Source organism: Cynara cardunculus, assembly GCF_001531365.2.
Source record: "Cynara cardunculus var. scolymus isolate 2C chromosome LG 3, CcrdV1, whole genome shotgun sequence".
NCBI classification, from domain to species: domain Eukaryota; kingdom Viridiplantae; phylum Streptophyta; class Magnoliopsida; order Asterales; family Asteraceae; genus Cynara; species Cynara cardunculus.
The window spans coordinates 8,741,073-8,758,172 of record NC_037530.1 but is presented as its reverse complement, the minus strand read 5'-3'; the positions used below and the strand labels follow the sequence as shown (position 1 = coordinate 8,758,172).

At 34.0% G+C, this 17,100-nt stretch overlaps 2 protein-coding genes across 2 annotated transcripts; both read left to right on the top strand.

Moving 5' to 3' along the window:
* The first annotated feature begins 1,444 nt into the window (after positions 1-1,444).
* Positions 1,445-5,502, top strand: LOC112508825 (probable serine/threonine-protein kinase PBL9). The gene is made up of 6 exons (XM_025113616.1): positions 1,445-1,789; positions 2,666-2,949; positions 3,079-3,214; positions 3,329-3,471; positions 3,566-3,689; positions 4,825-5,502. The coding sequence occupies exons 1-6, from the start codon at positions 1,738-1,740 to the stop codon at positions 5,244-5,246; spliced, it is 1,161 nt and encodes a 386-aa protein (XP_024969384.1). The 5' UTR covers positions 1,445-1,737; the 3' UTR covers positions 5,247-5,502.
* Positions 5,503-8,255: 2,753 nt separating this feature from the next.
* Positions 8,256-12,748, top strand: LOC112509460 (probable dual-specificity RNA methyltransferase RlmN). Its single transcript, XM_025114430.1, has 10 exons — positions 8,256-8,468; positions 8,577-8,652; positions 8,872-8,969; positions 9,261-9,362; positions 9,484-9,570; positions 10,174-10,290; positions 11,139-11,242; positions 11,480-11,619; positions 11,727-11,863; positions 12,156-12,748. Exons 1-10 carry the CDS (start codon positions 8,256-8,258, stop codon positions 12,345-12,347), a joined length of 1,266 nt encoding a protein of 421 aa, XP_024970198.1. The 3' UTR covers positions 12,348-12,748.
* Positions 12,749-17,100: the final 4,352 nt, after the last annotated feature.

Here is a 17,100-nt window from a genome sequence, read left to right as displayed (position 1 = left end):
AACATGGGAAAACTACTGGTAGTGCTTCCTAATTATTAGCATGTGCATGCGACAATAAAAGAAAAGTGGTGAAGAGTTGGTAGCTTGTTTGAACCATTCTAGTCAAGGTACCGGTTGGGCTTTTTGACAAAGCGTTTGGGCCTCGAAGCCTGTTGGGCATCATGTGGTTGGGTTTGTGTAGCTGAGTGGCCCGTATCACACACACATATAGAGAGAGAAAAGAGATCTAGAGAGAGAGAATGTGGGGACGTACATTTCACATGAGTGTGAAAAGACAGTGGCGTCCATGGTAGAGAAAGAAACAATAGCCAAATAGAATCAAAGAAACGAGTAAATAAAAGGAATTAAGATATTAGTTTACCTTTTATTTATTCAGAACCTATTACGTAATAAGAGGCTCTAAATAATAAATAAATAAAAAACAGTCTGAATTACAAAACGTGTGAACGAATCAAACATAAATAATAGTTAAGAGTTGAAAATGAAAAAAACTAACAAAGCTTAATGATTTTAAACTTGGGACTACTCCCGAAAACAAGTTAAGGTTTTAATATTTGGACGGTCAAATCCTAATTGTTTGGACTTGCTTATGCAACAGTGGACTTCTTAAAAAACAAAACAAAATTGAGTTCGATGCAAGGGTCTGTTAGGTCTATTGGGTCCAGATTAGTCCTAGTTTTTATACTAATGACCACGTTCTTTTAGCAATCGACACCCATCTTCATTTTACACCGTGACATACTTGATTTGTGTTATGTCATGTTAACATTCAATTAATGTTTTGTCCTAGTGTATGTAGGTTCAAGTAATGTGCAATTTGGGTGGATATATATCATCTTCCAAAGTTGTATATAAGAAAATAATCACTCTAGACATTAATTAAGTAAAAATGATAGATAACTATAAAGTAACTATAGTGACGATTTGGGTTCGTTTGTTCAATACTTATTGGGTAGGTACTTATCGGCAAGAAACGTCACCCGTACTTAGCTTATCGTGTAACAATCTCAGCTATCAAAATGGATTGTTGATGAACGTCTTAAACCGGTTAAGTGTTTATCGGGTAAAACTATTCGTCCTTGTTAAGCTTCTTACCGAGTAAAATTCTTGATTCTTATGGTAATTAACGAGGGTGAATTTTACAAATAAAGAATAGTTTAGGGGTCGTAATTGTAATTGTAAGAAAATTGGAAAAAAGTAGTAGGACAAAACCAGTCAAACTCGGACAACAGTATTCAACACGATGATATCTTGCGAGAATTTAGCAAAGCGCTGCTCTGTCATGTTCCTGTTCTTCAGATTCGTTTATTTAAAAATCTTCACTGGATTCCTCAACCCCCACCATTAATCACACTCCCCCTCCTTTTGTATCGAAACAGTTGAACAATTTTCTTTATAAAATTACAGAAATTACACGGGGCAAGCAACTTGCATTCAAGAATTAATGGAAGATGGGTCAACTTTTTTGTCTTTGGATTTGTTCTGGAAGGGTTCTTGAAAACTAAAATATTCAACACATATATTAGTATCTTAATGTGTGCCTTTGAAACACGCAGCTGGTGTGCGTTTGTGTTCACACCTTCCAACTGTTTGTCTTAATTCCCCTGTGAGATTTTTCCCTAGTTTCCTCATCATCGTCTCTCTATCTGGTCTTTTGCCGGCGAAATTGCAAAAGGAGCGTGATTAAAATCAAAAGGAAAAAGAAGAAGAGCGAGAACGTCAGAGATTTGTTACAAAATGGGTTCTTGTTTCAGTGTTCGATTGAAAATTGAAAGTTCTCGTCTTGATGGTGAGTATATCGTATCATTTACCCGTGATCTTGATTGCTACTGTAACTGCTTTTTCTTATTGACAAAAGGATGAAAGTTGAAAGTTGAACCTGGGAGGCCTTTTTGTTCTTTCAACTTTCTTGAAATTTTCCGATGCTTTTCTACTCCCTTCATCTGGATTCAACACATGCTCTATGATTAATTACCTGAGATGGTTTTTTGTAATTTTGTCTAATAGATCTTTCTTCAGATACCCACTGGTAATTCTGTTTTATGTTGCTTTAGAGGGGATTTCGTTTGTATGGTAAAGGATTATACCCCTGATCGCATGTGCATACAAATTTGCTTTCTGCCTCCATACGTTTATAGGTTATGCATGATTAAGTTAAAATTTGTTGAGAGAAAGATTGGAATTTTTCCAAATTAATCCCCTGTCACGGAAATGATTGTTCTTTTATGTAGATTGCTATAGTCATATTAAAGAAGCAAACCTATGGTTTTCTCTATGAATCTTTTGCTAATTTTTTTACTGTATATAACACCTTCTCACGCCTAAGTGTTTGATATCCAAAGTTCAATTTGGTGTCAAGATTTTAAACTTTTGCTGGTGTATATGCTTATGCAGTTTATGTTAAGCGATCCATTCTAGATTTTGGACTTGGAAATGGAATCAACACTCATGTACTTCAAATATTGAACTGACATTGTTAGAGTTCCAGTTCCAACCTCATGAATTAGAGTTCCCACATATAGCATGACAACACACACAAGTACTTTACAAAGTCAAACCTTTATGTATGCTTGTGACAATGTGATCAAGATTTTTGGGCACCATCACATTGATGCAAGATATTAGACATATAGTGGTAACAGGGTCTTTCAATATCTTTTAACAGGTAAGGTTACATCTGCTTCGGTACCCCCCAGCCCTCGGAGCCCTAGGAGCCAGGCTCAGATTTTGCAGCAGTCAGCAAATTTGAAGTCCTTTAGTTTTAATGTACTTAAAACAGCTACCAGGAATTTCCGTCCTGATAGTGTGTTGGGAGAAGGTGGCTTTGGTTCAGTTTTCAAAGGGTGGATCGATGAACAATCACTTGCAGCTGCCAAGCCGGGTACTGGCACTGTCATTGCTGTAAAGAGGTTAAACCATGAAGGCATTCAAGGTCATCAAGAATGGTTGGTAAGTATGAATCTTTGTATCTTCTTTAGTTGATACATCAAATTAGAACCATCTTTACTCTTTGGTATGCAGTTTGAACCATGCAATAAGTACTTTCAATAAGCTGGTTTTCTATTGCTATTATTGCAGGCAGAGATAAATTATTTAGGGCAGCTATATCATCAAAATCTTGTAAAGTTAATCGGTTATTGCCTAGAGGATGACCACAGACTCCTAGTGTACGAGTTCATGCCTCGAGGCAGCTTGGAAAACCATCTTTTCAGGAGTGAGTTCTTGTGATTGTACCTCATTTATGAAGTTTATCTACCTCAACTTCCATAATTGGATCTTGTATTTATTTCTATCTACTAATCACCAGCCTACATAATCCTTGTTACAGGAAGTTCTTACTTTCAACCTCTTTCTTGGAACCTACGTATAAAAGTTGCTCTTGGTGCTGCAAAGGGACTTGCATACTTACATAGTCCTGAAGCTAAAGTGATATATCGTGATTTTAAGTCCTCCAATATATTGATCGATTCAGTATGTCTCAAATGAATGATTATTCTTGATAGTTTTTATTTTGCTTAGTTCTTTCTTCAGGCCTCTTACAAATTTATCCTTTATTTGCTTCCAGAACTATAATGCAAAACTTTCTGATTTTGGGTTGGCGAAGGATGGGCCGGTCGATGGTAAAAGCCATGTGTCTACAAGGGTTATGGGTACCCATGGCTATGCAGCTCCTGAATACATGGCCACAGGTAAATCTTCTTGAACAATGTTAAGGGCTGTTTGGTTCATACTGGCATGAAAATGGAAATGACAGGGAATGAAAACAGGAATGAATTTCCATTCCCCCAGTTTAATCTGGAATAAAAATTTGGACTTCTGGGGGAATGAGCCCATTATATTATATAATACCAAACAGTTTATTTTATTTTCATTCTCATTGATTACTGCCTAATACCTCCAACCAAACACCCCCTATTTTGCGAGTGACCATTGCACATTGGGAGCTATTCTGGATCAAATTTATGGGAGCTAATTTTCTGCTTGATTTGCCTTCTCCTGCTACCTTTCAACTTGCATACACAAGGATTCCCAAACTACGGCTATGTTTGGCAAACCAGCTGTTGGCTAAAAAAACTCGATAAGTTATCTGAAGTAGTTTTTCGAAAAGCTAGCTTATGGTTTAATCAAACGGGTTTTTTTCCAATAAACTCAAAAAATAAGCTAGCTTATGGTTGCCAAACATGGCACAAGTAATACTATTTGTATATTGCTACAAAGTTTCTAAAATAGGACTGCTTCAGCTGTCGCCTAGGCGTTAAGCGCCCTCTCACTGCTTCAATTAGTTAAGGCCACTTAATTGGTTGCTTTAGAGTTAATTATCCACTGTTAATTCAATTAGCAACTAATCAATATATTAAGCGTTTCAAAGAAGTTAAATAGAGATCTAAACGTTTCTAAACTTTCGTTAATCAATCCACTTCTCTCAACTTGGAGGAAGTTTCCGGACCCTTTTCATAAAGAAGCAAGTACTTGTATGATATGAGATCAACATTTTAGTTCTTGTATGATTGCATATTCTAAAATTAATTATTTTTATACATTGAACTGAACTGCCTATGGTTCCACTTGATGCCCACTAGGTGCACGGTTGAGTGACTCTAGCACTTTAGCATCATAGGTGGTTCTAGTTGACCCCTTTGTTAGGGATTTGTCATGTTTGGGCTTCATCTTGCCCGTTGGGCTAGAGGAAAGATTTGCATACATCTTACCCTCCACGAACCCTACGCTATGCAGGATTTATTGGGTTTGTATGGTTTATTTGATCGATAAAATATGAAGTTACCTCATTGTAATCCCATCTAATCCTGTGATATTGTTATGAAGGTCACTTGACTGCAAGAAGCGACATATACAGTTTTGGGGTGGTTCTCCTTGAGCTCTTGACAGGGAGACGAAGCATCGACAAGAACCGTCCATCTGGTGAGCAAATACTAGTTGTGTTTGCTAAACCTTACTTGACCAGCAAACGTAAGATCCTCCACATCATGGACCCACGTATCGAAGGCCAATACTCTTCTGCTGCTGCAACCCGAGCAGCCATACTTGCAATGAAGTGTCTGATGAAAGAACCCCCGCACAGACCGACTGCTGATGAGGTCGTAAAAGCATTGGAACAGCTTCAAGAGTTGCAGAAAGCCTCAGAAAGTCTTAGAACGGAGTCCGTTCAGAAAGACAAAGACAACGAGAATGACAACAAAGTGGTTTCGTATCCGAGGCCGTTGGCTTCTTCTAGTGGTGGGGTGTGAAAGAAAGAGATGGTAAATTTGTCCATGGGATGGTAATAGATTTGAAAGAGAAGAAACAAATGGTCCAAAGGTGGGGATGATATCGGTGTACAGTTTTGAGTTTGACTCGAATACATGCATTCGAATTTGGGCCATTGATGTTCGATGATATTCATATCATATGTGATTCTGGTTCTTATTTATTTAATGCTAGGGGATTTACGAAAAATGTAGAATGATTTTAAATCATATAGTGTTGGAATATTTCGAATTGAAATTTAACAGAGTTGATAAGTAGCTGGTAACTAAACCAAAAAAACTAAATATATGTGCAAAAAAAACGTAGCGATGTCCAAAAACCGGTCTCGGGCCCAACCGGTTCCAAGATTTCTCATAACCGGTCATAACCAATCCCCGGTGTAACCGGTCCCGATAGAAGAAGTTGAGCCCGGTCAAGCTTTATTGTAACCGATTATGGGCGGCCGGTCCTGGTTATTAGAAAAATTTTATTTTATTTTTTTAATGATATATATTTTTAATACATTATAAAATTTGTAATTGGGTCACTCAAATACACTTTAAAAATGTGTTTTATTGTAATTAAAATTACATTGTCTTACAAAATATTGCGAGAAATCGATAATTGTGAAGGTTTTTTTGCGTTTTTTACGAATCGAGAACTTGGTATGTAAATCCCTCAACCAAGACACTTCTATATGGTGTTTAGAAAACAAAAAATACAAAAAAAGGGAGAAAAAAAAACGGCTACATTTAAAAAAAGGGAAAAGTCTAAAAAAACCCAACGGACTTTAGTGTTTGGAATGATTAAGTACTTGGACAATTTTTTGGAACAAATAAGTTCTTGGACATTCCAAAACATGTTAAATAACTCATTGGACAATTTTTTGAAACAAATAAGTCATTGGACAATTTAAAACATGTTAAATAACTTATTGAACAATTTTTGGAACAAATAAGTCATTGGACAATCCAAAACATGTTAAATAACTCCTTGGACTTTTCTAAAACATGTTGCATACATTATTATAACTTGTACAACTAGTTAAAGTGGTAAAATAGTGAAAAAAAAGTCCAAAAAAAACCCCAATGAACATTCATATTTTAAACGATTAAGTCCCCAAATATTTTTTGAACCAAAAAGTATTTAGATTTATAAAATTAAACAAATATAACAAAAAGGTACTTACATTTATAAAAAAATAATTACATTTAAAAAAGATTTTTGATAAAATTTATTTTAATTAAAATTAAATATTCTGTCAGTGATTTAAAAAAAACAAAAAAAATTTAAAAAATTATTCTTAAATTTATTTTAATTAAAAATAAAATATATCATGTATGTAAATTTTTAAATTAAAAAAAATTTAAAAAAATTATTGGTGAAATCTATTTTAATTAAAAATAATATATTTTTATTTTTAATTAAAATAAATTTCATCAGTAATTATTTTTAAACTTTTTTTTATTTTTTTTAATTTAAAAAATCATATATATTTTATTTTTAATTAAAATTAATTTTATCAATAATTCTTTAATTTTTTATAATTTTTTTTAGTTTGAAAAATCACTGACTAAATATATTTTAATTTTAATAAAAATAAATTTTATCAAAAATCTTTTTTAAATGTAATTTTTTTTTATAAATGTAAGTATTTTTTGTTATATTTGTTTAATTTTATAGATCTAAATACTTTTTGGTTCAAAAAATGTTTAGGGACTTAATCGTATAAAATATGAATGTTCATTGGGTTTTTTTCGGACTTTTTCCACTATTTTACCACGTTAACTAGTTGTACAAGTCATAAGAATGTATCTAATATATTTTAGAAAAGTCCAAGGAGTTATTTAACATGTTTTGGATTGTCCAATGACTTATTTGTTCCAAAAAATTGTCCAATGAGTTATTTAACATGTTTTAAATTGTCCAATAACTTATTTGTTCCAAAAAATTGTCCAATGAGTTATTTAACATGTTTTAAATTGTCCAAGGACTTATTTGTTCCAAAAAATTGTCCAAAGAGTTATTTAACATGTTTTGGAATGTCCAATGACTTATTTGTTCCAAAAAATTGTCCAATGATTTAATCATTCAAAACACTAAAGTCCATTGAGTTTTTTTAGACTTTTCCCTTAAAAAAATAGCTACATTTTTTAAAAATCGGGCCGGGCCGGGCCATAACCGGTCCCGGTCCCAGGAAATACCCCAAATCAATAATCGGTCATTACCAGTCCCAAGCCGGTTTGGCCATCACTACTCTAATGACTGAGTTTTAACTTGAATTTTTTTAATTTAAAACTATAAAAACCCATAAATTGTAATAAATTTTAGTGTAATTAGAATTGATATAACGAAATTATTAAAATTTTATATTGTATGTCAATTTTAATTTTTGTAACGTTAACCAGATAAATACTTATTTTAAAAAAAATTATAGAATATATCGTTAAATAATGCTACAAAATTACTAGTAAACTATTGACCGGAATATCTGAAAGTAGAAATTTTTGTTAACTTGATTTAAGAAAATATTACTTATTATACTAAGAGGCCGTTTACCTAAACACTTATCCGGTAAGTACTTATCGGTAAATTTCAATACTATCGTTTAATTATCAGGTAAAATTTTATTTACTAAAACGCATGGTATGCAACAATTTAATCCAGTAAGCGCTAACTATGGTAAGAGTCCTCGTCTTCGGGTAAGACTTGATTCTTGCCTTCGTTCTTACCGTATAAGATTCTTAGTCTTTGTCATATTGACTTGATAAATACTTACCTAAGTAAACATTTGGTAACGGCAACTAAGGAAACACTTTGACAAATATTTTGTGTAATTTAATAATTTTATTCTCAAAATATCGGAGGGAACCCTAACAGATTAAAATGAAAAAAAGAATTGTTACTCGGATTCTACATTATAAAACGACGCCGTTTGGACATCGCTTGAAATATCAAGGTTCGTTATCGCAGACATAGCCAGAGGTTTTGAGTTTGGCGAAGGTTTATCAATGGCTTTGCTACAGTTCATGTGCTCCGTAACGCCACTCGCACGTGCTGTAAAGTCACGTTCCCTCATCATCTCCTTCTCCCGCACCGTCGTCACTGTCGCCTCCACTACCACCACCACCACTACCAAGACAAAGATGTCGCCACCAGACTCCAACGTGCTTCTTGGCATGTCGGAGGAACAGCTTCAACAGCTAGCTCTTGACTTCGGCCAGGTAATATTAGTTCAAACCCCCTCTAATTTGATTGGTTTTATACGAAGAATTAGGGGTATTTACAGGATTTTTGTTTCGATAATAATTTGGGAATTTCTTTTTGTTTAGCAAAGTTATAGAGGCAAGCAATTGCATCATCTTCTCTACAAGCGAAGGGTCAAGGAAATTCAAGAATTCAGTCAGGGTGAGTGCCATTTTCTGAAATAAAATTGGGATTACATAATGAGATTTGAGTAAAATTCTTATATATTTGGAATTACTAATTGATAACTTTATGCAATTGTGAACAATTTTTTCATAACAATTCACTATGTTATAACAAATTGTAAGAAATCTTTAAGCATGGTGTTTGTAAATTAATGGTGGTGGTTTTGAATGTGATGCTTGATTGTTTGTGCAAAAGTGCCTCTGGCATTCAGAACCGAACTCCAAGAAGCTGGTTGGGTGGTTGGAAGGTCATCTGTGCATAGTTCTGTGGTTGCAGCTGATGGCACTATCAAGGTTAATGATCTTCACATTCTTTAAATCATATTCAGTAAAATTATGTTTGAATTATAGTTTGGACACTTTGTATGAACACCATGAACTTGCTGAACAGAAAGGCTGATAGTCGGATACCTTGTTATTCAAAGATAAAAAAGGATAATGTTTGCATTCCCCTTTTCCTAGATTTCAAATATAGAGTAATTCTTGTATAAAATCTTGAACCAAATAGTCATTGGATTGGATTGTTGTTTGTTGAAACTTGCAAGGACCCTATTCATGATCTTCTGTGTTCCATTTACATTTCAGTTGCTGATAAAATTGGAAGATAACCGACTGGTGGAAACTGTTGGCATACCAGTAGCAGACGATAAAGGTTCAGTTCGTCTTACAGCTTGTGTTTCATCACAGGTGATCTTTCTGCAAGAAGATAACCCAGTTCCAATGTTATAGTTCTTGTTAGTTTAGGGGATATTATTTTGTTATTCTTATTCTGCAGCTGTCACAATACTCTTTATTGTTGATTACTCAGGTGGGCTGCCCCTTACGCTGCTCATTTTGTGCTACTGGCAAGGGAGGCTTCTCCAGGAACCTTAAGGGGCATGAGATTGTGGAACAGGTTTACCTAACATATCTTTTATGCTAAATCAAACCGTGTTCGTACTTGAACTCTTACTGATTCGAATAAGTAGAATTGAAAGTCATGAACTTTCAATGACAATAGGGTGCATTTGGTACCCTGGAGGACATGACAACACAAAAACTTGTTCTATGTTTAACGTGGCATTAGACTGGGACAAGATAGGATCAAGCGGGGAAATGTCCCACCAAAGTAGATGGATAAAAAATCCGTAACATGGGAAAAGATTGGTAAAATACTAAACTACCCATGTCAAATTAAAACACTTAAGCCTTCCACAATTTTTTCACCCTCCTACCTTTCTCTCATTCATCCATTCCAGTCTAGTCCGCATACCAAACACACCTTAAGAGATCCGTTATGTTTACCGGGCATTTTTCCATGTTTATGATCTTTGGTTCGTCCTTGAACCGCTATGGGTTCACAAAAAGGATAGTAGACCAGTAATGTGGTTGTAGATATCCAGTTCTTTATCCAAGTGATGCGTTTGCATGACAAGGGTACTGATTTCTTGAAGAAACATATTGAAACGGTTGCTGCATTTCCATCATATTGTATACTGATTTATTGTTGTATTGGTAGGTGTTAGCAATAGAGGAGGTCTTCAACAATCGGGTTACAAATGTGGTATTCATGGGGATGGGTGAGCCGATGTTGAACTTGAAAGAAGTTCTTGCTGCTCACCGGTGCTTGAACAAGGTTCAATTTAAATACAGTCCAATCACTCAATGTTCACATTTTTCTTCTTCCCCTTTTCTTATAAAAGCTTTTCATGAAAAGGGTCTTTTGTATGCATGGCTGTTCTTGTATGGTTTATTGATTCTTGTCTGTGTTTTAACCATATAACTAATTCATCTCTTTGCCTTCTAATTTGTAAAATTTATTGGAATTTTGTTAAATACCAGGAGAAAAGATGCCAAATAGTTTAGGGGGTTTGGTTCTATTCTATATCAAACTCATATTCCTCTAGACATCGAACTTATTATGAAATATTATGTAAAAGAGATCGAAGTATTGCTAATATTATCTTGATAAACACGAAGCACTTGTACGTTTTAGTTTGAGTTTATCAAGGGTGCCTTTGGTACGTGGGATAGGACGGGACATGACAAAACAAAAATCTTCTTGTACTGTGTTCGGTGTGGACAAAAAATGCCATCAAAATAGGTGGAACAACAAGAATCAGGGAGATTAGACAAGATTGGTAAATTATTAAACTACCCATGTCAAGTTAAAACCCTAAAACCTTCCATTATTCTTTATAAACCCTGAACCTCACTCTCTCCCCGTTCATTCCAGTCCTATCTGTGTACCAAACGCACCCCCAAGTGTGGTAAATTTAAGTTGACCTTTGAGTCATCTTTCAGTGATAGTTAGTACAGAGCTTTTCTGTAGGGATATACAGTTCCTACATGGACTAGGTAGGACAACATACTATATAACAACTGTGAATATTTGTTTACACATGATAAAGATGTTGGCCTACAAATTCATAATTACCTTTTAAACAATCGTATTACCAACTTGTGTTGTATTTTGGATTCAAGGATGTGCAAATAGGACAAAGGATGATGACCATTTCCACTGTTGGAGTTCCAAACACTATCAAGAAGCTGGCTTCCCACAAACTTCAATCTACATTGGCTCTTAGGTATGCAACATAAACTCATTTCTTCCAACAAGGGATGTTCTGACTTTTAAGTTCAAACAAACTGCTTTTTAACATAAAGAGGTCCATAATTTTCAAGAAATACTGCAATTTGAAAATGTTGGTGTTAGACTTGTAACGAAATCCACATCATGTTCGAATTGGATAAGTTAGCAATTTGAATTAGGAGTCAATATGTGCCTCTGGCCTCGTTCATTGTTTTATGTTCATGCTCTTCAGCCTTCATGCTCCTAATCAGAAACTGAGGGAAAAGATTGTGCCAAGTGCCAAGGCGTACCCTCTGGAGGCAATAATGAAGGACTGCAGGGACTATTTTCATGAAACTAGTAGACGGGTATCCTTTGAATATACACTCTTAGGTACGCGATTTCTTTTCGCATTCATTTATGTTCTTGCACGTTATCCCCGTCCCCACCCCCCAAGAAAAAGCATTTTTAAGACAAAATAAGTGAACATATTTTGACAGCCGGAGTAAATGATGATGTGGAGCACGCAAAGGAACTTGCTGAATTACTTCATCAATGGGGACCTGGATATCATGTGAACCTGATCCCATTCAATCCGATAGATGGCACAGAGTATAAGCGTCCTTACAGGAAAGCGGTATGCTTTACTCTTCCTACTCTTTTTGTTGTTGCATACTGCAAAGTTTTTCCTTTCTAATATTTAGAAAAGGAACGAGTTTCAGTTTTGTAGTTAATTATCTAGAAAATGGTTCCGAGTTGGTCAACAGCCTTTGAAAAAGTCAAAGTAGGTTTAATGAGATGGACATATACGTGTCGAATGGGTTCATATAATGAGTAAATTCCTCAGACTATATGCCAACTTGTTTTCTGCCATATTTTAGTTCAACTTGTGGCTATGTAAGTTAAATTCGAATTTTATTACTTGGCAGATCAATATATTTCAATCTATGTTGGAGTCGCGTAAAATAACGGTTAGCGTACGTCAGACACGAGGTCTAGATGCAAGCGCGGCTTGTGGGCAGCTACGAAATGAGTTCCAGAAGAGTCCCTTGGTCACACCCTCCATTGATGACATACAAGCTGAACCAGAACCAGAACCAGAGGCTGCAGTTGCTTGTTAACGATAACACATTTTCAGGAGGTTTTTGGTCCTCATAACGTCAACGTTCATGGCTCATATGATTGGTCAAAGGGTTCGAACCACGCTACCCTGGCTTAGTCCGCTTATGAACAAAATATGCAGGTTGGGCTATAACTGTGCTGAAATGGACTTGGGATTGTGATTAGTGAAGATGCAAAGGGGAAGGAAATCTGCATGTGTTATCAAGATATCATTTGGTGTAATATTTTTACTAGTTTTGTTGCTTAGTTATGTGTCTTTTTTGTTTCTTTTTAATCTTTTTTTTTATCACATTTTGTCTTGTTATTCCAATTGATGATTTTTTTTAAACCTTTTTTAGTTAATTTGTGTTTAGATTTAGACGAAAATAATGTAATTTATATGATTGTGGGAGTATGAATATGTAATCGGTATTTTTTTGTTTAAGGAGATGTTTTTTCTACAAAAGCACTTATCAACTTATTATAAGTCAGAAGAGTTTAAGTTCTTCAAAAACTTCTTATTACCTGTTTGACACCGGTATAAGTTGTTTATCCAAACACTCAAAAGTGCTTATTACCGGTGTCACACCGGAATAAGTCAATTAGTTGTTTTTATAAGCAATTCAAAACACCCCCTAAATATGGAAATGATAATACGTAGAAAGAGTGTGAACCGAGTGATAATAAAGACAAAATTTCATTGGTGATTGCATCAGTTCTTAGGTGATTTTTAGAACTAAACTTGCAATAAATCATCCTTACAGTAGCATCTCGGTGGCTAAAAACTCAAAGGGAAGAGAAGGCCATAGGTAAACGCATCCATCGGTTAACATTTTACCTTGAAATCATTTCTCTTCTTCCCTAATAGATATGTTTAGTACAGAGATCACGATTTCCTATTTACGTTAGATTATATCTCAAGATAAACCAAATCAAACCAAACTTGTGCAGCATATCCGCTTGAAACATAAGTTAAACCATTTTAACTTATAATAAGTTGATAAACACTTTTGTAGAAAAACATGAGTTGTTTCAAATAAGCAATCTCAAACACCCCATAAACCTCAATAACCAAAACTGGAGTACTTTATGTAAAGCTTTAGACTAAACTACAATCTTGGTCCCTATGATTTATACAAAACTACAAACAAAGTCCATGTGCTTCAATAAGTATGAGAATGGTCACTATAATTTGCTTTTTGCTTTGAAAAGTCCCTTTAATTAACCCGGTTAACTGTCTGTTAAGTAAGACCTATTTTCATCCTTTTACCTATTTTTGCATTTTCTTTATTTTTTTACTAAATAAATTTTAACTTACTCAAGCTTTTTAGGCATGCGTACTACAAAATAATGCATCACTGATCCATCTTTGATCATCATTTCTTGCCACTTCTTGTAACCCACCCCATTCTCCGAGCACGTCTCATCATATCTCATCTCTCCCATCGGATCTCTTACTTCTTCGCAATCAAACTATGCTAGGGTTTGATTTTGTTTGATTTAAGGTTTGGTTTTGATTATTAAGTTTAGTTTTAAATTCATGAATTCATAAACATGTATACGAAGTTAAGCAACTATAAACATAAAGGGAGGAAGAAACAGGGGTTGCTAATGGTCAACCAAAGTTGTAGTTACCGCATGACACAAAGACGTGGTGGGATTGTTGGTTATCAGCATGCAAGCTAGAGATCTGGTGGTGGTCGGATGAGATGAACGTGGCTGTGGCCGATAAGAAAGTAATATGAAAAGGGAGGCGGGAGAAAGGGAAGAGAGAGAATGGACTTGGGGAGGGGGATCCCCGTTATGAAATTTAAAAAAAAATAAAAGGGTGTTTTGAAACATCTTAAAGTTGAAGGGACTAAACTGAACTTTTTATAATACGTAACAAAAGAACGGGTTATTATTCAATTGTGAAACTTCAAATTCAATAAAATAAACACAAGGCTTCAATGCCCCTTTGAAACTCGCTGCTCGCCATCTTCGGCTCACCTCTACTAGACCGCTACTTGTCTTTCTCATAGCTCTGTGCCTCTGACTCTCTGTTACTCAATCTCAACTCTCAGGTTTGTAATCAGAAACCCTTGCTCAAAAATGGTACCAATTTCACTTATTTGTCCTAAATGATTCTATTTCATTATTGATTTGCGTTATTTGCACCAAATTCTATATTTTCCCCAAATTGATTTGATTTCATTCTTGATTCGCCTTGTCTGCACTAAATTCTAGATTTACTCGAAATTGATTTCATTTCATATTGATTCGCATTCTTTATGCTAAATTCTAGATTTACCCCAAACTGATTCCATTTCATATTGATTCGCCTTCTTTGCGCTAAATTCTAGATTTACCCCAAACTGATTTCATTTCATTATTGATTCGCCTTCTTTGCACTAAATTCTAGATCTGCCTCAAATTGATTTAATTTCATTATTGAACTGCTTTCTTTGAGCTAAATTCTAGATTTATCCTAAATTGATTTGATTTTAGATTTGCCCAAAATTATAAATTTGCTCTAAAGCTGCTAATTTGATGTTGGTTTTTTAGTTAATTTTAATTGTTTTAACCGTACTTGTTGTCTTGTTGATGTTATTGTTAATTGTTTAGTTGATCTGTAATTTTCTCAAACCCTACTTGTTGATTTTAGTTTGTGTAGTCGATTCTCATTTATCCAAACCTTATTATTGATTTTAATTCGGTTAATGAATTTTAATTTATAAAACATTATATTTAATTATGAAAGTCTCATATATATATATATATATATATATATATAAATGAAATTGAAAACCTAGGGAAAAAAGAGTTCAAAACAATCAAAATCATATCATAAAAACTATTCATGTTAGCAGTAACGACTAATGAATACATCGTCATTAGAATCTACGGAGAAGTAGAATTTAATTACTTATGTAAAAGTAAGATATGAAATTGAAATGATTGTGGGTAGGGGTTTATAAGACCCTGAACAATCTGACAAACTCAATTGTAACTTACGGATGTCTAATCGAGTTGTAAAATCTTTAAACTATAGGAATTGAGTTGGATTTAGTTTATGGTTATTTGAGTTCAACCCAACTCGATGAACCTAAATACCCTTCGTTTCCTTAAATTTAATATGATTATTAAGTTCCGTATTAATATGTATATTAGACCGTTCAACCATCATCCTCTTAAATTTAATATGTAAATTAGGTATGAAGTAGGGGTGCTAAAGTGCAACTAGGGTGTGCATCGAACGCGTCGGGTGGGTTCGGGTGAACAAACCAAAAGTCCGATCGGATTTCGAATATGGAAATGAATTCCAGAATTTTGGGTTTCAGATTTCGAATTATGTCGGTTTGAGGTTGGTTGTGTTCGGATATAGTTATAATGCAAATAATTATATATATATTCAATCAATTTTCGAGGATGAGTTCGAAATCGATTGAGAGAAATAGATGAAATCGATAATAGGTTTAGAAATTAGAAAAGAGCACGACCGATTAGGATTTACGATTTCTAATAAATAATTAGATAAAAATAAATATATTTATATTATATTTAGAATATATATGTATATATATTTCGGGTTTTTGGATGGGTTGGGTGGCCAAAAATCAAACTCTACCCGAACCCAAATATCTCCCCAAAAATCGGGTTTCGGATTTCGAGCATTTGAATTTTGCACAAACACTTAATTTTCAGTTCAGGTTCTAGTTTGGATTTCTGACCTTTCTGGTTATGACAATAAATGCAACCTAACCTAACCCAACCCAAACCGTATGAGTTGGTCAGATTGATACTTTAATACTTAAAAATAGTTTTCTACCCTTGAATATGTTGTTTTCTCTACTTATAATTCATTTATACCATAAATCATTTGATATAATTTATCCATATTGCTTAATTTTAAGTATATCACAGTTAACTATTATTCTCAATTTACACATATATATAGAAAGAGAGAGAAAGAGATGAGCAATCAAATACAAACCGCCCCAATTTGTATAAACCTTACAAACTAATTACAACAAATCACATAAATTCATTTGTTTTTTTTTAACTTATAAGGGTATTATGGTCATTTAAATTTACAATAGTTATGTTTGATAATTATTTAATATTAATAGATAAGTTTGGTAACAACATAATATTTATATAAATATGGATGATATATTGATTAGCACAATATTAGCAAAGATATAATTGAGGTATCTACTAAATTTTTTGAAAAAAATCACCACATTTTAATAAATATAGAATTATTTTGTTTAAAAAATGGCCACTAATTTCCAATAAAACAAACTCAAATTGTTCAATGAAACAGGGTAATTTCCGATAAAACATGCTCAAACTGTTCAATGAAACAAAGTAATTTCCAATGAAATAGACTCAAATTGTTCAATGAAACAGAGTCATATATGACTGCATCAAGTTCATATGTATATCAGTTGTAATGAAACATATTTATACTCATAGGCATGTATAATAGTTTGTAATAAAACATGTTCATATGTAGAACAACTGTAATGAAACATGTTCATAGGTCATATATGATCGTATCAGGTTCATATGTATATCAGTTGTAATGAAAGATATTCATAGAATATGTTTTTCCCCGTTTTGCCCTTCTGTATCTTCAATATTGATTCTTTTTTTACTTTACTTATTTAGTTTGTTTCAATTTTGGTCTTTCATCCAAAAATGGATGAATATGATTAGTTTGTATGAAATGGATGGTTTACAAAGTAAACTCCTCTCTTTCTCTCTCTCTCTCTCTCTCTCTCTCTCTCT